We start from the raw sequence: 20,561 nt of genomic DNA, 5'->3' as shown, positions 1-20,561 counted from the left end.
ATGTTGGCAGGGAAAGTCCTGACTCCCCATCCTTGTTTTGAATAGGCTTCAAGATTGATATCAGGAGTATCCCTGGATAACTTGTGAAGTACCATAACCTTGTAAGCTGCTTGAAGAGTGAGGCAGATGTAATTTGGCCTATCTCAAAGAAAACAATTTGTTATGCAGAACAACAACAACAAAGATTAAAGAAGCATTTTGAGGCACCACTGTGCAAAAAAGTTATTTGAAAACTAGTCCTGGAAGGGTCTGTTTCTGGACTGTGAATGGCATGACATTAGGCATTGAGTGTGTATCAACCATGATCTAAAACATTTGGTTGTTGCTTATTTATACTTTCAGTATTTGGAAGTTTAATATCTCTTTAAAGAGGAGGCTTAAGACATCACATTTTAAATAATTTGTGTGGAAATTTTAAAACGTTTGTTGCTTTTCATGTTCTCTTAATTTTCTGTTTGTATTTCTAAATGGTACAGGTGGGTTTGCCTGTTTCTCTTAAAGCACTGGAAGTCTCATGACTCAAAAGAAAACCTCCAAGGTTTGCGGTACTTTCTCTACAGGTCCATCATTAAGAATGTCTGTTCTCTGTTCTGAATGTTCCTTTGATCACTGATACATGGTAAGTCATTAAGGAGCACCTGAATGTAGGGGAACAGCAGTCAGGCAGAACAGCAGGTCATTTTCTTGCACACTGCCACAGACAAGATGGTGAATGTAAGAACTGCATGAGAAACTGTAGGTTAAAAGATTCCACCAACAGTGCAAAATCTGATAGATGAGATATACATCATCAATTAGGCTTTTGAAATCATACCTTAAATATCTTTCTTGGGATATTGAGAGAATATCTGAAGAGCAGTAAGTTACAAGAGATTGTAATGATGGTTTGACTAGACAAATTTTCTGTGTTTTCTGGAAGTACAATTTTCTCTCTCCAGCTATTGAGGCACTGGATGTCAGTGTTCTGGATTGGAAATACTGGCACAAAGAAGAGCAGCTTTATTTGACTGTGCAATGCCCTGTGTGAGGAGCAGCCCTGAAAAAAGCATAGTGAATAGTGCAGCACAAGTGAAAAGGCAATCCCAAACAGAAATTCCTGGAGAGAATCCTAAACTATAAATGGCTCATTTGTTCCTTGGGTTAAATCCTGGCCCCATGCAAGTCCGTGGCTAAACTCTTGTTAGCTGTGATGGGGCTGATACAGCACCCTATTTGTGTCAGTTTTAAGAAGGTGAATCCATTTGACATGTATCTTTCACTGGCAAAGAGGCACAATATTTATACAAAGACAGTTCCTTAAATGCTACCAAAAACACAAAGAAAGGAAAAGGGAAACAACTACTTCTTATTCAGGAGGCACAATCTGTCCAAGATTTGATGAAAAAGATTCCACATAAGAGGAACGAATGATAATGTAACCTCCACATATCCTCACACAGGACATGTGTGTAGCACCATAAGCTCACAAGACTTCTCAGAATAGGTCAGATCACCTTTAGAACTCTTGTTGCTAAAGTAGAAAATGCCAGGATGCAATTCTTTATGATGTTCTAAAACCAGCAAGAGATTGTGTGATCAGGAGAGCTGACACACCCCATTGCTCGTGCAGTAGGTAGACATTCTGTCTACATCATGCATTGTGACATTCATCTCACTTCGGAAATGAAAGGAGAATCCTGCTGAGTAAATTAGAATCAGTGGTAATACAGCTGTTAGCTACAAACATTTGTTTGGCATGAATCAATCTCAACTCTCCTGTAGTTTGCTTTGATGGTCTCTCTAGTATCTTGTTGACTAATGATGAGATCATGGTTTGTTAATCTAAGTGCATAAAGAAAACATTCTGCCAAGCAAAATGCAGACTCTTTTGCTGGGGTTTATTGCAGTTGTTTATAGACCTTTTGTTTACACAGGCATCCAAACCAATTTGTTGGATATTTATTTGGGTTACTCCACAGAACTGCCTGAACACAGACCTGAATCCTATCTTAAATCTGTCTGCATTTTAATGGGCTCTAGTTTGAACAAAGTGGAACCAGCCACTTAGGATGCATTTCTTGTTGGCCAGAGCTTCAAATGTTTCATGTGCTATCTATAATTCTCATCTTGAGAGCGTTTAACAACTGAAGGGAGTTGTAAGCTGTTCTGATTTGGAGGTTACACGTTTGGTTTTGAACAGAAGTTATTAGAACTCGTTAAACTTTTGCAGCAATCAAAATACAAATTTTAATCCAGCCAGTGCTTTATTACTTCTTGTTCTCCATAAGAATCTCTAATCTTAAACCCAGAACATACTGCACCCAACTATTCCCTGTGTACCAGGAACACCAACACACTGTTTCCATACACAGTTCCAGTTCAGATGGAGCACACAGGTACAGACAGCTCACAGCAAGCAGAATTGCTGTATTTGCAAAGCCTTAACTGAGCTCACAGATTTGAATGGAAATAAAGGCAAATTAAAAGTAAAGCAGCTTCTGCTGACTGCTTTTCTCTGCTAATTGAAGGCCTCTCACCTCTTCTGCCTAGCAAAAGTTCTTTCAGACAATAAGAAGGAAATATGAAGAACTTCTCTGCATTTGTGATATGTGTACAAATTGTCCCCTTATCTGCACTTGTCTTGGAAATACATAACACCCAGTGTTCATTTTACTGGGGAAGAGACTTGTGTTTAACATCTCCTGTGCTTCTGAGCCCTGCAGCCCCACAGCAGACACATGGGTAAGCCAGACATCCTGAGTCTGGATCTGTTCTTAAACGCAGAATCATAAATAACTGAGTTTATTTTAATTGAATTGTTGCTAGTAAATTTTTTTAAGAAACAAAAACATACAAGTGGAACAGTGAAGAAGCCAATACAGAGGGGCAGTGTGCAAGGAAAAGGTATGCACAGTGAAGAGCAGGGATAGTGTAGGAGATAGCTGAGCTTTACAGAACCTCTCCCATGGTCCTGGTGAGTGAGAGTTTCACCCTACTGCTAGGAACCAGAAAGATCAAGGAAAATTCCATAAGATGTAATGATACATGTAAATTGATTATGGCCTTTCAAGGGAAGGTAGGGAGAGGATAGGAGTGACTGCTGACATGGTCATCCTGGCTGGAAGAAAGATTGGTTATGGCAGTTTAAGTTTCATCTGATTGTAAAAGATGAGGGTAAAAATGTGTCATGAAGCCTGAGAGGAGATGGCCATAATTAAGGAGGATCATGGATTAGCCCTGGGCTCACTAAAACCAAACCAGTAAAAATAATCACTTCTGTTAAAATGCCCATGCCAAACAGGCTCCTGAAGAGTGAGAACCAAAGCAAGCACAGAAGCCAAGAAAGCTACTGGAATCTAACAAGGCACAGTATTTTTAGGCCTGCTTTCATACGCAGTATGATTTTATTTCTTTCAGAGTGTCAGTTGTCAGAGTGAAATCCATAGCCTGCTGGGTGTCTGCAGCACCCTTCCCAGTGGGCTGTGGAGGGAAGAGTTTTGAGACCACGCGCAGGGGAGAGGAGGTGAGCCATGGGAGGGTGTTTTTTAAGAAGCAGGCAAGCTAAGGGATGAAAGAGGTGGCAGACTACTCTGTGCATAAGCTAACCCATAAAAGGAGGGGGCAGCAGGAAAGAGGAAGAGAAGTGAAATCAAACAGTAATGGTACTACAGAAAAAGAGCTCTTTTTATGATTTTTCACATATTATTTATGGGGGAGTGTGTGAAAAGTAAATAGTAGTATTTAAAATTTTTTTCAAAGCACTAAGCGAATCCACAAACCAGAGAAGAGAGTGCACACTGGACAGCTCATAAATTAGAAATCAGAACCATAAATTAGAAGTCCTTTATGTGTTATCATTGCATAGGCATGGGCTTTAGCTCTCCCAACAGTCAGGAGTTTCAAGAAGTACTAGAGTAATGCATGGGTGACAAGGCCTTTGGTGCTTGGAAATGCAATTTTCCACATGCATCTTTGGCTCAGCAAGTCTGTAAGTCGTTGATCATCAGAAACTGTGAGGCTACAGCAAGGAAAGGATCACTCCACACATGCTCTTTTCTTCTGTGAGCATCTGTTACTGGTCATGTTGCAAGATAAGGTGCTAGGCTGGATGGCTCTTTGGTGTGGCTGTGTCAGGCTTTATTGAGTTAAGGTCATGAACTTGGCCTTTTGGCTCATATTCCTAGGGATTGGGTTCTACAAATTTTGGAAAACATTAGCATTAAATTTTTTTTTTTTTAGAAAGAGCAGCCTGTTTTCTGCCTTTCAAGAATATTGCAGGAAATAGATAATAATAGCCTGGTTTTGTGATTTTTACAGGCAAATGGGGAGTTTTCATTACCCATAAGCGTATATTTCAAAGGTAAAGAACTTACATAAAGGAACCTCATGGTAAAAACTTGAGGAAAACCTGCGCTTCAGAATGTGAACTTGAAGATCTTTACATTTGCATTAATAGGTTTTATCAGTAACTTGCTCAAGCTGGAAGTATGAACTGCCTTAACTAGCACCTGGATGGAATGGGGCGATGGAAGTTAATATCGTGGTGTTTATATACCTAATGGCTATCGGAAATCCACATCACTGCAGTGTACAGCTGACATACCTCAGACGAGTACCAGAGAGACAAAATATTTCCATTATTATTTCATTAGGAATTGAAATCTGTTTTGGAGAAGTCAGAGACTCTACAGTCCGGCTCATATCAGAGCATTGTGTTTAACATGTTACAATGTTGACTTGCTGTTACGAAAATTCAGTGTTACAGGAAATCAGAAACAATATGGAATAGTTTACACTAACTCTGCATTAAAACGTTCCATCTGTTCTTGCTTTAGGTTCTTAGAGGATTGCTTTTTCATCTCTGTAATGCTTTTCACTTCCTATTAGTAAGGCTTTTAAAGGTAGGCACTGAGTTAGTATAAAACCCACAGCTTTTGAGTTTAAACGCCTATTAAAACTAAAGCTGTCTGGAACTACAATAAAAATTTATTTTGGCTACAAGAGACAACTTTGAAACCTAACCCATCTGTATTTTTCCTCCTCCAAACAGTGCAACATCCTGTATAATAGAATATTTATCTTAAACAGAGACCACATATCTTTATGAAAACAATTGTTTCAACTTAATTTATGGGGGGTAATCAGCTCATATTAAAGTTTTCCATATTCCAGGATGCTAATGTAAATTGGTTACAGGAGATGTAATGACTAGAGTAATTCCACAGAATAATCTGAAATCTGATGTAGCCATTGACTTAGAATGTAACCTGTGTACATTAGAGTCTAAAGTTGCCATTAAAAATCATGTACAGGCATACAGTAATTGCAAAACAACTGTGTGTGCAAATTAGGCATATGACTGCAGCTACATTTTGCTGGTAATTTAGGCTTGTGTGTGCCTTCCAAACTCAATTACAGGATCATTCTACCAGAATAATTTATTTGCAATAATTGAGCTGGTCTCTGGGCCCACCAGCGAGATACCCACACCTATCTAGCAGGGCTGCTTGGGCAGTGAATTTATTGACTCAAATCAAAAAACAAATTGCCTCACTGTGAAGAGCAGTATCCCTGGGATGCATGGAGCCTTCCACTGCCACGAGTGGGAGTCAAACATATCAAAGAGAGACTGGATCCCTGGGGTTTAGCTCCCTCCATACAATAGTTCGTCAGATTTTGAATTGAAAAGGGCTGGGTTTAGCACTCTCTAAATATAACCAGCCCTGAAACTCCCACAGAGATTCCATTCTGTCTGCCTTCAGACAATGAGATAAGGCCCCTTCTCCTGTGACTTCAGTCTGGAGTACCTCTGTCATCCCCACCCCAGCCCTGATAACAGCCAGCTTTGCACATATTTGAGAGCAAGACGTGATGTGAGTTTTGAGAGTTAGTTTCTCTGTAGATTGCAGCCTTCATCTTCACAGTGAACCTCCCCTGTAACATCTGCATCATAGACTCATAGCAAGACATTCTGGCATCCAGGAGACAACTGACTTGCTTCACCCTCTGGCCAGCTTCTTTCCATCAATTTGTGAACAGACACCTTGGACAATCTCCATTTCTCCCTGTATTCCCTACATTTTAGGCTTCATCCTCAATATACTTAAAGGCAGCATCAAAGTTGAAGTATATTTGCACAGTTTCCCCCCTTCCTCTCCCCTTTTCCCCAAGTACAGCAAGATACACAAATTATGGATGTTAAAGCAGCATTTATGTGTGCTGTGATATACACGGGATGTTCTGCCTACTTGCATGTGATTCACATCCTCATAAGCCCACAGGAAATCCCAGCAATATTTTTCCAGGCATATCTCCTGTGCTGAGGTGCTGAGCACAGCAGGGGCTGGAGGAAAGGAGCCATTTCTGCTTGGGAAGTACTGCTGTACATAAGTTTAGCTGGGAAGGACAGACTACTGTTATTTAGACTTAGCTCTTTTACTCAGTGACAGTAAGAAATGTAGCACAAAGACTGAAGTATTTACTCACATTTTGCAGTGAATCCTCTTACCTCAGTGGATCCAGTAAAAGCAATTTTATCAATGCCAACGTGAGAGGCTATGGCTGCACCAACAATTGGACCAAATCCTGGCAAAATATTGACAACTCCTGGTGGAAAGCCAGCCTGTCAAAATAGGAATGAATGAAAGTAAGCATGACTTATGAAAACTAATAGAGCACATTAAACCAGACATGTGCTGGTAGTTCCTTCCCCACAAGGAGAGACAGAGACAGTGTTCTTGTCAATTCTTACCTCCTTGATGAGAGCTCCCATATAGAGAGCACTGAGTGGTGTTTGTTCTGCTGGTTTAATAACTACTGTATTGCCACAGCACAGAGCAGGAGCAATCTTCCATGCAAACATCAGCAGGGGGAAGTTCCACTGTAGGAAAAAATTAAAGTTGATAGATGGAAAAATATTGCCATGGTGTTTTGTTTTCAAGATGTCAAGCTGCTACCTCACTTATTTCTCAGGCTGATCCTTGACATAAATCTTTCCCAGCACAAAGCCAGGGTATTTTTTTAATTACTACCATTACAGTGACCTTTTATTTCTTTCTCTCCTGTTCAAAGAAATACAGCTTTCACCTGTAATCTTCATAAAAAAATATTCTGTTATCTGTTCATTTTTTTTTTGGTCACAACCTTTTATTTCATTTACTGTTTTGCAATTGGCACTTTTAATTCCTTCATGGCAAATAGTTCCTGCTTTGGAAGGAACTGTTTGTTCATGTTGAAGAATTTTTGGATGCAAATTTCTTAGCCCTGAATGCATCTTAAGATATAAAATTTATACTCAAAACTATATAATCCTTAATTGATAGAATTACAGTAAAAAAACCATAAATGTCAATGCTCAGTCAAAGCATTTAATTTTCTCAAAGACTTCTTACTGAGCAATTTATTTGGAAGATGTTAAAAGAGCAGTAAAATGCAAGTTAAAAAGCTCATTGCTGATATAACATTTTGTATTGTCATTCATTTCAACTTCATTTAACTGCAGCAGAAGATGTAGTGAGTTATATTAATTTGATGCACAAAGACACATTGTGGATAAAGAGAAAAGTAACAAGCCTTTCACATCAAGGCCTGATCCTAACAGGTTAAGTGGATAGTCCTGCTGATTTCAGTGGAAATGCCAGAGTAATAAAATAACTGTGCTTGCACAATCATTCTTATAAACGCATACAATCATCTCCTTTGGAAAGAGAATAGAAACTATCAGTCACAAAGAGTAAGCCACTGGCCAGAACGTGTTACTGCCTGATGCGTATCAGCTGCCACTCTCACAGACATCTCTCTAGCCCCTGGCTAGCTTGAAAAAATACACAACTGTCTTTCCTTCAGCGAACACCCAATTTTTTACTCCCTCTGTTGTTTATAAACTCTGGAGACAAAGTGATGTTTTAATTCTGTCGCCAGTATATAAACCTGGGAGGGGAGCTGCAGGGCCAGCAGTGTGCTAACAGCCTGACTCTAATGGTATTGCAAGGAGAGCTCGGAGGAGTTTTATAGGGCACTATATAGTCCTGTTTATGCTACAGCACTGCCAAAGAGCATATGTTTTGATGGCAGCTAGGATCTGAAAGAGGATGAGGAGTTTAGTGCTAGGCTTGCTGTTTAACTTTGTTTTTGTAATAACATATTTGCTGGTGTAATGGCCAAGTGTGTGCAGCAGGCAGGGGCTGCACCCTGACTGGTAGCTGCGGAGGAAACGTAACAGATTAGCAGCAGTGTTAGCATAGATGTGTATGACAGCCATCTTGAAGTTTTGGAGGACAAAACTGAGGGAAGAATGAACACGTGGTAGATGGCTGGGTACCCTGAACAAAGAGTTTCACACATCTAAACTAAATAAATCCTGCTTGCGGCATGAGCGTCAGCCCGTGGCCAAATTTCTTCAACAGATCTGTCAGTTAAGCTCAATGAGACAAGCCTAAGAGATGTCCAGCAACTTTGGGGTGAGATGTTGGGGTTGTCGTTTAGTGAATGCTTATCCATGTGCCTGGCTGAAGAATGGGGACAGAGCTGTGGAATCTTTCATTCATAAGGACCACTCCTGAGTCAAGTTAGGAGAGTGTGTAGGTGTTGCAAGGAGGGGTGTAGCCACACAGACTCTGAGTGCTTACATGTTTCTCTGAGTTTCTACAGAGTGCCAAACACAATAGCCACCCCTTAACAAAGACAGGAAACAACAACAAATATAAATAAGGAAAAAGGGTTTAACATTGTTAAAGTAATCTTTTCTGGCTGCTCCTCTTGTAATGGAATTGGTGTGTGTTGCTGTTTAGTGGCTTTGTGGTTAACATGAACAAAATAAAAAATCAACATCAACAAAAATTTCAGAGAATGTCCTGATTAGTCCCCCAGTGCTTTGTCAAGTAAAAAAAAAAAAAGCTTCCACACAATATTTTAATAGCTATATGTGAGCCTCCCATTGAAATTTCTGCCAAAGCTGGTTGACTGGTTCTCCTGAAAAAGTTAGCCTCTCAGTGTAATTCCCATGCAGTGTTCAGCAAGATTTTATTAAGGGTGTATATTGGGGTGTAGGGGGAGTATTGGATTTGACAAAATGATGTGTTTCTGTCTCACAACAAATAAAACAAACATTCCATGTATTCTATTAGCTACACAATGTTAATTGTAATGATATGTCTCCTGGAGTTTCCTTTTCTCCTCCAGCCTTGTAAAAGAAATAGCAGGAAAGAATGGAATTAAAATGCATCACATTCTCCCAGGAACTGAGGAGCCTGTTAAATCACAGTAAAAACTAAATAAATAAAAAGACTACCACAGCAAAGCATCAATTTTCCATAAGTTGTGTGAACATCCATAACCACTGACAGCATATTAACACTGTGTTTTGCTTTGCTTGTTTTAATCATGAGAATTCTATGACTTGAGAACTTAACTCCTAATAACAGAGCCTAAACCCTATTAGCATGTTCAAATAAGCATTTGCAGGGAGGCTGTTAAAGATATGTCAACAATATGAGCTCAGCTTTTTTCGTAATGGAAAACACACATAGCTGAGGACCATGTTTTATGTGTCTTTAAAGAGAGCTGGTTCAAATGAAAATAAATAGAAAGCGCTAGTAGAGATACTCACAGGGATGATCTGTCCACACACTCCGATGGGTTCATGTCTTGTAAACGTAAAATAATCTCCATCTGAAACAGATGAGCATGGTTACTCTCAAGTGCAGTTTGACTTGGCAGAACAAAAAAAAAAATTAAAATAGAAGGGGGTGAAAAACTCTAAGGATCAGCCTTTGATGGCAGTAAAAGAAATAAAGAAGTCATGGAAGTGTTTTTTCATGAGCCAGCATGGGAAACCTAGGTTCAGGAGCAACTTAATTGTTCTTTCTGGAGAACAAAGGAAGCAGGCATCCCATCAGAAAGTAACCTGCTTTGTTCCTTGGGAAAGAGGACAAGCTGTACTGCACAGAACATTGCAGCAGCATGGAAGCCACTTACTGGCCTCAGCTCATCAAGGGTAAGATAAGTGAAGGAAGTCACAAAGGCAATTTCCTAAAAGGCACGTCTGGACCACAGCAATATAAAGGTATACATATATAAGCAGTTGTGGGATAATAGAGTAACATACATCCTGCTCCTCTGCCATTGAAGACAGAGGCACTTTGAAGTAATGGAATGATATACCACAATCTGTAGATGTGGAACGAAGAGGGCAAGTTTGTGACTGATGTGCCACTGAGCATCATTTACTGCAGAAGACAATGCTAACAAGAATACAGGGAGCAACATACAGCTGTGCTTCTACAGCTAACTGGTACGACAAGGCCCTATCAGAAATGGCCTCAAGCTAAATAGGTAGTCAAATTAAGTTGACAGCATAAACTTGTAAGCAGCTAGAACACCAGACAACAGAGAATAAGAGGTTTTCACCAATCTTTTAGGCAAAGTAGAGGTGAGTAAATAAATGAAGGGACCTAGTCACTGAAAACTTGGAAATTATGGTCTTTTATCGATAAACATTTGACAGAAATATGGACTAAGAAAGATCTTAACAACAAAGATGCAAGGGAAGCAGACTGCACATTCACAAACAGCAGGTGTGGATAGTATTAGGTTGAAGGGAATTAATTAACTCTCCAATCTGGTAATTATTTTTAAGGTCCTGATGAACAGAAATGGCAAAAAACTCCAGGGGTGAGAGGTATGACTAGTTAAAGTGAGTGTTACATGTGTTCTGCAGTCCTTAACAACTAAAGCGCTGTTGAGCTCAGGGCAGCCTGAGTCAGGCCATGAAATAAACAGCTCTGTGATTTGGGGTCAGGCCTGTGGTCTGTGGGAACAGCTCACATGGCCCCTGCTCCGAGCAGCAGGTCTGTGCTGGCTCATGCTGCACAGCTGGTATAAGTGACTGTCATGGAAGTTGATGCTCTTTCACAAAGCTGCACGGTTGTTGCTGCTCCAGCACTTGCCTGTGGTCTGGGAGTACATGCTGAGATACCATTTAGGCTTTTTCCCAATTGATAAAAAGCCAGAAAATGACCTGCTCTGTGTGGGAACTGGTTAAGGTACAGTCTAACTAGCAGCTCTGTTAGTGTGCTTGGCCTGCAGCTGTGCGAAGTAGATCTACCCTACTTCTGTACCTAAAATGAGTCTCATAGCTGTATAAACTAGCCCAGGCTCAAACCATTTCTGAATTTAGGTCAAATGTTTCTCAGTAAGGCCATAGCTGAGGGAAGGGCTTTGCTAAAGGCCTGTAGTGCTTGATTAACAACTAAGTATGTGAGAATGCTGAGGAGATGATTTACCAGGCTAGGAAAAATTCAAGCAGAGGAAGGCAGTAAGAGGAGGAGAGATTACAGGGCTTTTTGCTCCTATTGTTCTGTGCAATACTTTCCCTCCCACAGTGCAAAGTGTTGAGCAGCCACGGCCTGTACCCCATTCAGTCAGAGCTGCAGCCATCCTGGTTCAATACTGGGGAAAGACCTAACTTCACAATGGAGAGTGTTTTGGGAACCTGCTGCAATGTCCCCTATGATACATCTGGTAACAAGAAACAGGTTAATCCATAAAGTTTCTTGGTTTTAAGGAAAGATTTCAACTTGAATTTGATTAGAAGTAACTTATTTTCAGTTCTGCTTATTTCTATTCATCTGCTTTACAGGATTTGCTCAGTAGAAACCTGAGCTGAAGTAGCTAATATGTCAGCTGAGGGCCAGATACAGAATAATTATGAGGAAAGGTAACGAGACAGAACAGAGGAAATAAAGGAGAGGGGGCAAGAGAGAAAAGAGATTCACATCAGGAAAAGATGGGAGAAAATAGTTATCAGTTGGTTTGCTCTGCATTGACAAAATGTCATTGCACTTTTCTGATCTCCAGATGCTTAACAACATTCCAGTGGAGATGAGAATGTTTGTCTCACGGATTGAGATGATTGGTTTGATTTTCTAGGTTATCTTTCACAGATGCTAGCAGTGGACCATAGGAAGATTTTTCAGACCAGTCAGAAGTAAAGTTGAAGTCAAAATACAGAGAAGTACATACAGGCAAAACTGTCTAAATGCTCAAGAGGTACACCGAGGAGTCAGTTAAAAATACCAACTTGTACTCAGTAGTACTGTGAGAGGTGGGTTCTCAGCCAGAAGGATGGAGGCAACATAACAGTAACACAGTTACGTTAGCACTGTCTGACTTTAGATTGTCACTGCATAATCACTGCCACATGTCTGTGTGCTTCATAACACAGTTATAGATAACCTGAACCTGCCTGCCAAGTCAGACAAATGGTGGTTAATTCTACCCAACGTAGGCAGAACGTTCTTTCCGCAGAGCTGTACCTCCCATGCAGAGCTGCTCGCCCTGCTGTCTTCCACTAGACTCCAGACAGCTGCCCTTTTTGACACCTACTTCCAAAGTTCAGCATCCACAGACTTACTGTCAAGATGGGATTTTTGAGGTTGCTTTCTAACAATATCTTTGGGAACATATGTGACTCGAAGTTATTCAGAAGCCTCGGATGTCTCTGGACAGGCCAAAGATGGATATGGAGTCACCTTGTCCATAATCTAAAATAAGCTGCTAGCATGGCAAAATAACTCAGGATTTAAGTGAATCCCTTACTCTAAACAGTGAGCATAGAATGCTCCCCTGTGCTTAGAAATTACATAGGAAACTTTTTAAATGGTTTAGTTTTGATTAGTTTAGACAAGTCACACTAATGACACTTATTCTAAGGAGCTGTGTCTGATGACTGTTACTCTTGACTAGCTGTCAGCCAGAAGAACATTGCCTGAGAGGGATCTGACACTGATCCCACATCCAATCTAAAAATTTGTGTTAAAAGGTTTTTCAATATTCTCAGCTGATGTAAACTGGCATTCTTCAGTCCTCACTGATATTAATAAAGCCAGATCAATTTGCAGCTGCTTAGCACCTGGCCCAAAGATTTTAATTTTTTAATCAGAAAGCAAGCCCCATTTATCCAGGGATCTCACTTTGGGACACCAATACCTTCCACAGATGTGTTTGCTCAGATTTCCATCAGGAGTCTACATCCCAGATATTTTATTTGCGTAACAACCACAATACAATCCCATGCCTCATACAGCAGGACACAGCAAACAAATGGGTGAGGAGGACTGAGTTGGTTCTTTAAACTGTATCATAACATATACTGATTTAAAGATACATTTCTGCTTGCATTCAGTTTATTAGTTTAACAGCTTCTAGTCTAGTCTCACTCTGTTTTAATTTAAATCATCAAGGCTTTACGCACAGGAGCAAGCAAAGGGCAGTCTGAAGGTTTTGTAGCTCTGGGACCAAAAGGAATGTGACTGTAAAACGCACTGTTCTTCTTCTACTTGTCTATCGCTTGCCTATTTTTATTTTAGGGGAACAGAAAACCTCAGCAGAAACAGATGAAAGATTGGGAGGTTTCAGATTTATTAGCTGAACAGAATGAGAAGGAGATTTAAGTGTTTTTATTTTGGTTTTGTTGTCTTGTTTACCTTTGATGAGCTGATGGTAAGTGAACATAAAAAGCATCATTGTTTAACACTGGCCTTGCTCTAATGTAGCTTTATGAGAATGACAAATTTACAGGGTGAAACTAGAGGAATAAGAGGAGTGTTAAACCAAGAGGAAGAGCTAATTGATACCCTGAAAATCTGTGAACGGACTTATGACTCTACACTGCTGATAACTGTGTTAGCACACAGTCTGCATTTAGGAAGGCATACTGAAAATGTGCCTTCCTTTTGCCCAGCATAGCCCACCTCACTGAAAAAAAAACAGTTTTCATCCTATGCATTACTTGAGAACAAGAATAAGTAGAGAACGTTTATTCTCCTTAACCTAACAATGCCTTTTGGTGACTGCACTAATTGCTGTGTCCCTGTGGGGCTAAAGAGTGAGAAGGAGGCATTTACCGACCAGGGAGAAAGAGATTAGGGAACAGGAAATTTGCTGAATATATGAATTGATGGTGTGGTCTGCACTTCTGCATGATTAAATGCGGAATGCAAGCAGCAAAACTGATTCTCAGCCTAAATGACTGTGGAAATCTCTGAGTCCTTGCAGGAGAGTCTATACCTGAAATATTGTAATTTTTTTGGCAAAAATAAACTAGTGCTGATAACACCAGTCAGAACACTCTGCAATTTTAATAAGGTGAAATACCATGATGAGTAACAGTGCAATAAGAGTTAAATGATCTGTTTTCCTTCTGAAAATTTTGGGGGCACATTTTCAATTTATCTAGCTTTGATGGTTTGGGGCTTTGCCGTAGAGAGGGAAGTGAGTGCACTGCAGATACTGTGTAACATCAGGGAAATAGATGGGCAACAGCAGAATATATTTCCCTGTGAGTGTGCCTTGCTGGGCTGCTTCAGTAAAGTGCAAGAAACATTGCATGTGCAATGAACACTGTGCACCATGAAGTCAAAAAGAATCCACAGAACGGATGTTCATTTTCCTTAATGTTTTTCCAAAGATTTATTTTATGCAGGTGAAAGATGAGTACATTTTTCTTAATGCCCACACCTGCATAAAATCATTCTTTGCTATCATGTACCACTTTGCATAATTATAGCACTTGGTACATTTAGTCCAGACTGCAAATGGATATGTTTGCATCAGAAAATACAGCCTGTGTTTGTTAAACATCTGGGAGGGAGGGGCAGGAGGAAGAGACTCATTAAATAAAAATAATGGTAAGGATTTTTTCTTATCTCTTTAGCAAAAAAATAAAAGCATAATAACTAATTTCCTAGCACTCATAAAGATTTATATATATAGTATAAAACTCATCCCACTGAATAATTTGAAGAAGCATACATAACAAAATATTTCTGATATGTACGTAGTTCTCTACAGTAACATTCTGAACTCTCTCAAAGTATAAACTGATTTAGATCTAGTGTTAGTCCCAAGTAAAATGATTTGCATAAGCAGTAACAAGACATACAAACAAGATCTATACATAAGCATACTGTTCCTTGAACAGGCAGCTGACACTGTTTTCATGAGTTCCAACGTATTTGTCAGGTTTATAGTGTATCCGTTTTCATAAGTACATCAGTATCTAAATGTAGGTATTGAGCTACCTCGTTCTCAGATGGGCACATGCCAAGGAAACCAAGCCCTCTCCAGGTGTGCATGCAGGGCAGAGCAATAGCAGGGCATCTAGTCCTGCCCTTGCTGACTTTCAGACATTGCTTCAGCAACATACTGCACACTGCAAGACCACAACAAGGTTCTCTTCTACCTTCCTGGAAGCTGTAATCTGTTAAGCCATTTAGCCATGAGAAGGTTTAGGTGCATATCTGTGGTTTAATTCTCCTTACCTACAGGAATGGTCATTCCATGGATTTTGTCTGCCCAACCTGCGTAATACCTCAGGGTTTTTATGACTCCCTGGAGATCCACATAGAAAGCTTGCAAGAATGGTTTGCCGCTGTTCAGCGATTCCATAGTCTGGAGGACAAGAAAAAGTTAAGAGATATAAGCACAATAACATTTTTGGACTTTAGTATTTTTACATTTTAGTATTTGCTATCTTAACAGCTCTTCAATCATGACAAAGATTTTAATGCAGACCAACCAGTTATGCCTTAGCATAGTCTTAACTGAGAAGGTTCAGAACAATTATCTGATCCCTTTTATTACTTCTTTTTGCAAATGTGAACAAAAAAGCATTTTCTGCAAAAAACGTGTGTGTTTATGTGTGTTTGTGTGTCTATCTGTCTTGTGGGTTTATGTGTGTATCCACATGCACGTCCATGTGCCTTTGTGTATTTTGAACCTAGCAGCCACTCTGTTTGGTCCAGATCTATAAATGCTGAATTGCTTTAATCAGGAGCCAAGATAAAAATGCCTGTCAAACTAGGTTCTGTTATGTTAATGATAACAGCTGAGAAGGGGCTCCTTGTAACCCCGTATTAATGATCTGAATCCATAAAGAGAAGAATGGACATATCCCTCTTTATATAATTGATGTGAATATAAAAATTTCTCTATATGGCTGCCAAGACTCCTGCTGAGGTCTGAGATATCTATACTGTACAGCCAGTTTATTTATTGCCATCAAATAAACAAACTCTCCTCTAGGGAAGCTCATAAATTAACAAGCTAATGTCCTTAGTTTTAAGTTAATATTCCTATTTTTAAAAGTATCTTATAAGCTATCCTCTTAGGGACTCCTAAGATCATTTAGCAAAAAAAATCCAATAAAATATCCTAAGATGCTGAGTAGCTTAACTCATTCTCAATAGCTGTCTAATAGAAATCATTAAGAATGGGCAAAGGACGCCCATGTGTAACACACCAACCATCAAATGAGTTTCTATAGAGAAGAATGGAGGCCTAATTCTGCACTGACTTATATCCCCCAAGAGCAATTAATGGCATTGCCTGCAGTGCAATTCAGTAAAGAACTTGGCTCTAGAAATAAAAATCAAATGACAGGCAGAGTAAACTTGATTTGCTGTGCACTTCCTTCTCCCTGTGGCGATTTTACAGTATACGCTGGTGGTAAGATGATTTAAGTGTTGACAAAGCTGGAATTAAGATGTTCACCAGCTTAGTTCAAAGCAGTTGACATGCGGAAAACAACATTAACAATGCCACCGTTTAGATGGCTTCATCCCTGAGCAAACTAGTGCTGTACCCAGAATTCTTGCTACCAGTCGAGCGTCAGTGAGCATTTCACCTGCCATTGCATCAATGTCTGCACAAATCACCCAACTCAGCCTGCCAGTTTTTATTCTAGAGAAGTTTCAAGCAGCTATGGCAGGTGTCCACATGTGTGCACACCCATGCGTTTGCGTGAGGTCCAATTTAAAGCTCTCTGGAGTCCATTGGAAGACTCCTGTTGACTTTTAGGAGCTTTGGGTGAGGTGGTAAGCAGACAGACAATCAGCCATGTAGCTGAGTGTAGTTTTCAAACACAATTATATTGACACATTCATGAACTAGTTTGCTCTCAGAACATAAAAGTGACAAATGATTTGACTATTGATTTTCATGTGCCACTTACAGCAAGAATTGCCCTGTCTCTTTCAACCAAGTCTGCGAGCTTATCCAGAAGATGTCCTCGTTCCGATGCATCCATTCTCCTCCACACGGAACCTAGAGAAAAAGCAAGTCGAGCTGCCCTCACTGCTTTGTCCGTATCAACCTGTAAAGAAGGAAGGACAAAAGTGAAGGCCCACAGGTAAATAACAGCACTAGGCTTAGGAAATTTGCTGTTGTACAACCTTAGCCACATGATGGATTTTGGAACCATGATTTATAAAAGAACTGCCCAACAGTGCTATTCTGGACTGTTGCTTTGATCTATTTATACATATCTATTATCTTTTATTTGATATATTTATGCATTATACATATAGTCATTCATTAGATGCATTACCTTGTCAGCTTCCTGAATCTCACAGATCTGCTCTCCTGTTGCTGGATTATACACTGGGAATATTCTCCCACTTTCAGAATTCTGCCATTCATTATTGATGAAAATCTAGAAAAGGAAGAGAAGTCATCAACCTTCCTGCATGAACAGTCACATATATAAAAACAAAGTCCTGGGAAAGGCTGCAGATTCTAATACAAAAGAGCTGCAACCTATTTATGCTTGTGAAAATTACAGTTTTCAAGAGTTCATGCTGAGGTCAGCCCCGATGTCTTTCTGCATTCTGTAGCAGTGTCACTACAGAAGCAACATCAAATTCCAATTAACTTGGCTGACATTCAGATTTGGTTCAAAAACTGTAACGAATAACCTAAAAAAGGAAATACCTGTATCAGAGAAAAAGCCTTGAAACTGCTGGAGACAAGACAGGGATTTGGAGTAATCATTCCATTCAGTAAGTAAACATTTGGTCACTGATACAGCCCAGTCAAGGCTGAATAATCTCAAACATCACAGTTCTTCAATACACAGTCAGTTGATTATGGCTACAGTGATGGCTTGCAGCACAGAACTAACTCGCTTATCTGCTTGGAACAATGGAAATTGTTAAATTCTTTCAGCATTGGTATCATTTTAATTGTCACGGGCAAACCAAACTCAAATGGTAATGGGGCTGACAAGAGCTGTCTTGAGAAAGGTAATGACAAATTACTTTATTTAAAGTAGATTTTTACTGGTAGCTGCATACATGTCAGCTATTTTCTACTGAATGACTTTCAAGAACAGGATGCAATTATTTATTAGCAAATACGAAAGAAGTCACTCCAGGAAAATGACTGAGCAAAAGGTTTTCCAGATACTCAGACTCTTCCTGTCTTTTAAATCTTTCTAAGAATCAGTGTTCAAAATGTCCAGGCACCATATGGGTTCCTTGGAGTTCAGCTATCAATGTACTTTCACTGTATTCCATGAAATACAACTTTAAATGTGTAAGGGGATGTTCTGGCCTCATTGAAATAAGCAGGAATTTTACCCCTGGCTTCACTGGAGGCAAGAGATCACCTCTAAGAGAAGGAATATTCACCATCCTCGTTTTGCAAGTGGCTCTGTGGCTCTGTGCTTATAGAGACAGGGACCCTTTGACAGCTTGAGGAGGCTCAGCTCCGAGCGGAGATACTCAGGTGGTAGAAACTGGCCCATCTTTTTACACATGAAGGCAAAGATACACCTGTAGAGTTTTCTGTTACTAGACATGAGTTTGCTCAACCTATTCTCCAAGCCAAATGGAAGGCCTGTAGCTGTCTTCTCAGCAGGGCTTATTAGCTCAGGCTCAGTGCCACACTAACTGCAGTGACACAGCTTCTGCTTCAGAGCTGACTCATGTCCAGCTGACTGGGGGTGTGTGTGGGAGGAACCTGCTCCTGCCTGGAAAAGACCCTGGTGAAAGGACAACTGTACTTCAAAAGGAACAATTACCTGTGCTTTTGCTATTACAGATGTTTCCTCATCTTCCCTGTACATCAAACTTCAGCCACTTTGCTATCTGACCTTCCACCCTCTCCAGAGCCTGTCCTTTCTTTACTTTCCCCACTTTTTTTTGTTTAGGTTTTCAGAGGTTGCCAAACTCAAGACCTACCACACCACTACAATTGCTTTCTTTGCATGCTGTATTTACCCTGAACCTCGTCGAGTTCTTGGACAGTAAGCTTCTCAGACTGTACTGGTGTCTTACTGCTCAGTGGTTACAGTGTTTGGCAAACCAAAGTCCTGGTCCCTGTTACAACATTTTGGAGCTAACCCAGCCAAAATAAGATAGTGAAAGAATCTCTCTTGTGACCAACTCCGTAAGCCAAAATCCTCCAGTGTATCACTGTCACTTTTTAGACTGCGGGTGAAACAAAGAAACTCTGAGGTCTGGGATGTGTGTTGAAGGAGGATTTTACTGTCATGCTTTCCATTGAGTTAGTTCATGGGAGTTAACTCTGTGCCCAGAGTGTGTGTGGGGGAGCTGAGGAGGGAGGGGAAGGGAGAAAAGCTTGCAGCTTCAGGAGCAGATGGCCAAAGGAGATGTAAGCATGTTTGTTTAAGGTGACAGAATGTACATAAACACAGAGGTTTCTCCTGTGAGTTGTTGTATTGAAAGAATAAAACAGTTAGGGTGAGTACAAGAACCTGAGAAGTTGTGGCAACCACAATTCAGTACACTTCCTCTATAGAAGTGGTCTGTTCTTTTTAAAAAAGATTAAAAACTGTTAACTCCATTCTTCTGGGATTAACACCTATCATCAGGTTTGCTAGTAGACAGGACAAGTATTTGCTCTTAAAATACATTTCACCATAGGAATGAGAAAAAGTGCCTTGGAATTACAAAAGAGTGTTGCAATTGAAGTCGACTGGAAGGAGAAGGTATATTATTTTATCAAATGCTCCATTTATCCCACACATTTAGAAAAAGAACAGCAATAGTAAATATTTCAGATAGGACATGGGAAAGATCTATTTGGCATAAAGTTAGAGTTGAAGGCAAGAGAAATTGCTACTGTTAATGGTTAATGTTAGTTTCTTCCTGTTCCACTTTCTATAAACAAGGTATTGCCTATACAAGCTCATTACTGTAAACTGAGCACATTTAAATTGGCAGTAAAATCAGAGTATTTACTCTAGTGCACAAATAAAGTACCTAGTCCCATGTTTTGGAACAGTTTCAAGTCTTGAAATCCAGCAGCTGGCGGCTTTACAAGCAAAACCTTACACTTAAATAATTCACTTTTGAAAGTTTTAGGTGTTCTGTGTCAGGTAGTACCATTCAGCAGATATTCCTACCACCAAGACACAGATTCTTTTGCAATAAATTTGCATTCACAGGGGCTTTTATAACTCTTCCAGCACTACTGACTCCAATGGCTGTTGATTAAACGTATATATCCTGTACATTTAATCTGACTTTCATTATGGCCACTTCGTAAAAATGCCATGAAATGGAGAAGCGATGACACATTGCAAGAACAAGGAATCCCTGCAAAGCCTCAAATTGGGTTTTTTTCTGCCTTATTTATAGTGACCATGGTAAAGGCTAACTCTAAATCAGGGAGAATATTTGACAGCAAATGTTCCTATCTATGGATTATATATAACCCATCCTAAACACCAGATAAAAAAGGGGTAACCCTAGAAAAAGAAGGGCTTGCTTCCATGTAAA

At 39.9% G+C, this 20,561-nt stretch overlaps 1 protein-coding gene across 3 annotated transcripts in view; it reads right to left on the bottom strand.

Moving 5' to 3' along the window:
• The window catches only part of LOC103797339 (retinal dehydrogenase 2), a 53,473-nt gene that overhangs the window by 12,890 nt on the left and 20,022 nt on the right, over positions 1–20,561 (bottom strand). The window contains exons 2-7 of one of the 3 annotated variants that reach the window (XM_009069550.1): positions 17,366–17,470; positions 16,991–17,131; positions 15,300–15,429; positions 9,587–9,648; positions 6,731–6,859; positions 6,488–6,601 (exon numbers count right to left, since the gene is read on the bottom strand). In XM_009069550.1, coding sequence (XP_009067798.1) covers positions 6,488–6,601; positions 6,731–6,859; positions 9,587–9,648; positions 15,300–15,429; positions 16,991–17,131; positions 17,366–17,470 — 681 coding nt within the window. Of the gene's footprint in view, positions 1–6,487; positions 6,602–6,730; positions 6,860–9,586; positions 9,649–15,299; positions 15,430–16,990; positions 17,132–17,365; positions 17,471–20,561 lie in introns of those variants that run through there. The other 2 variants (XM_009069559.1, XM_009069566.1) reach the window with 2 other exon arrangements.

Source organism: Acanthisitta chloris, unplaced genomic scaffold (assembly GCF_000695815.1).
Source record: "Acanthisitta chloris isolate BGI_N310 unplaced genomic scaffold, ASM69581v1 scaffold38140, whole genome shotgun sequence".
Lineage (NCBI taxonomy): Eukaryota > Metazoa > Chordata > Aves > Passeriformes > Acanthisittidae > Acanthisitta > Acanthisitta chloris.
The sequence above is the reverse complement of the archived record's forward strand: the minus strand, read 5'-3'. Positions and strand labels throughout refer to the sequence as shown.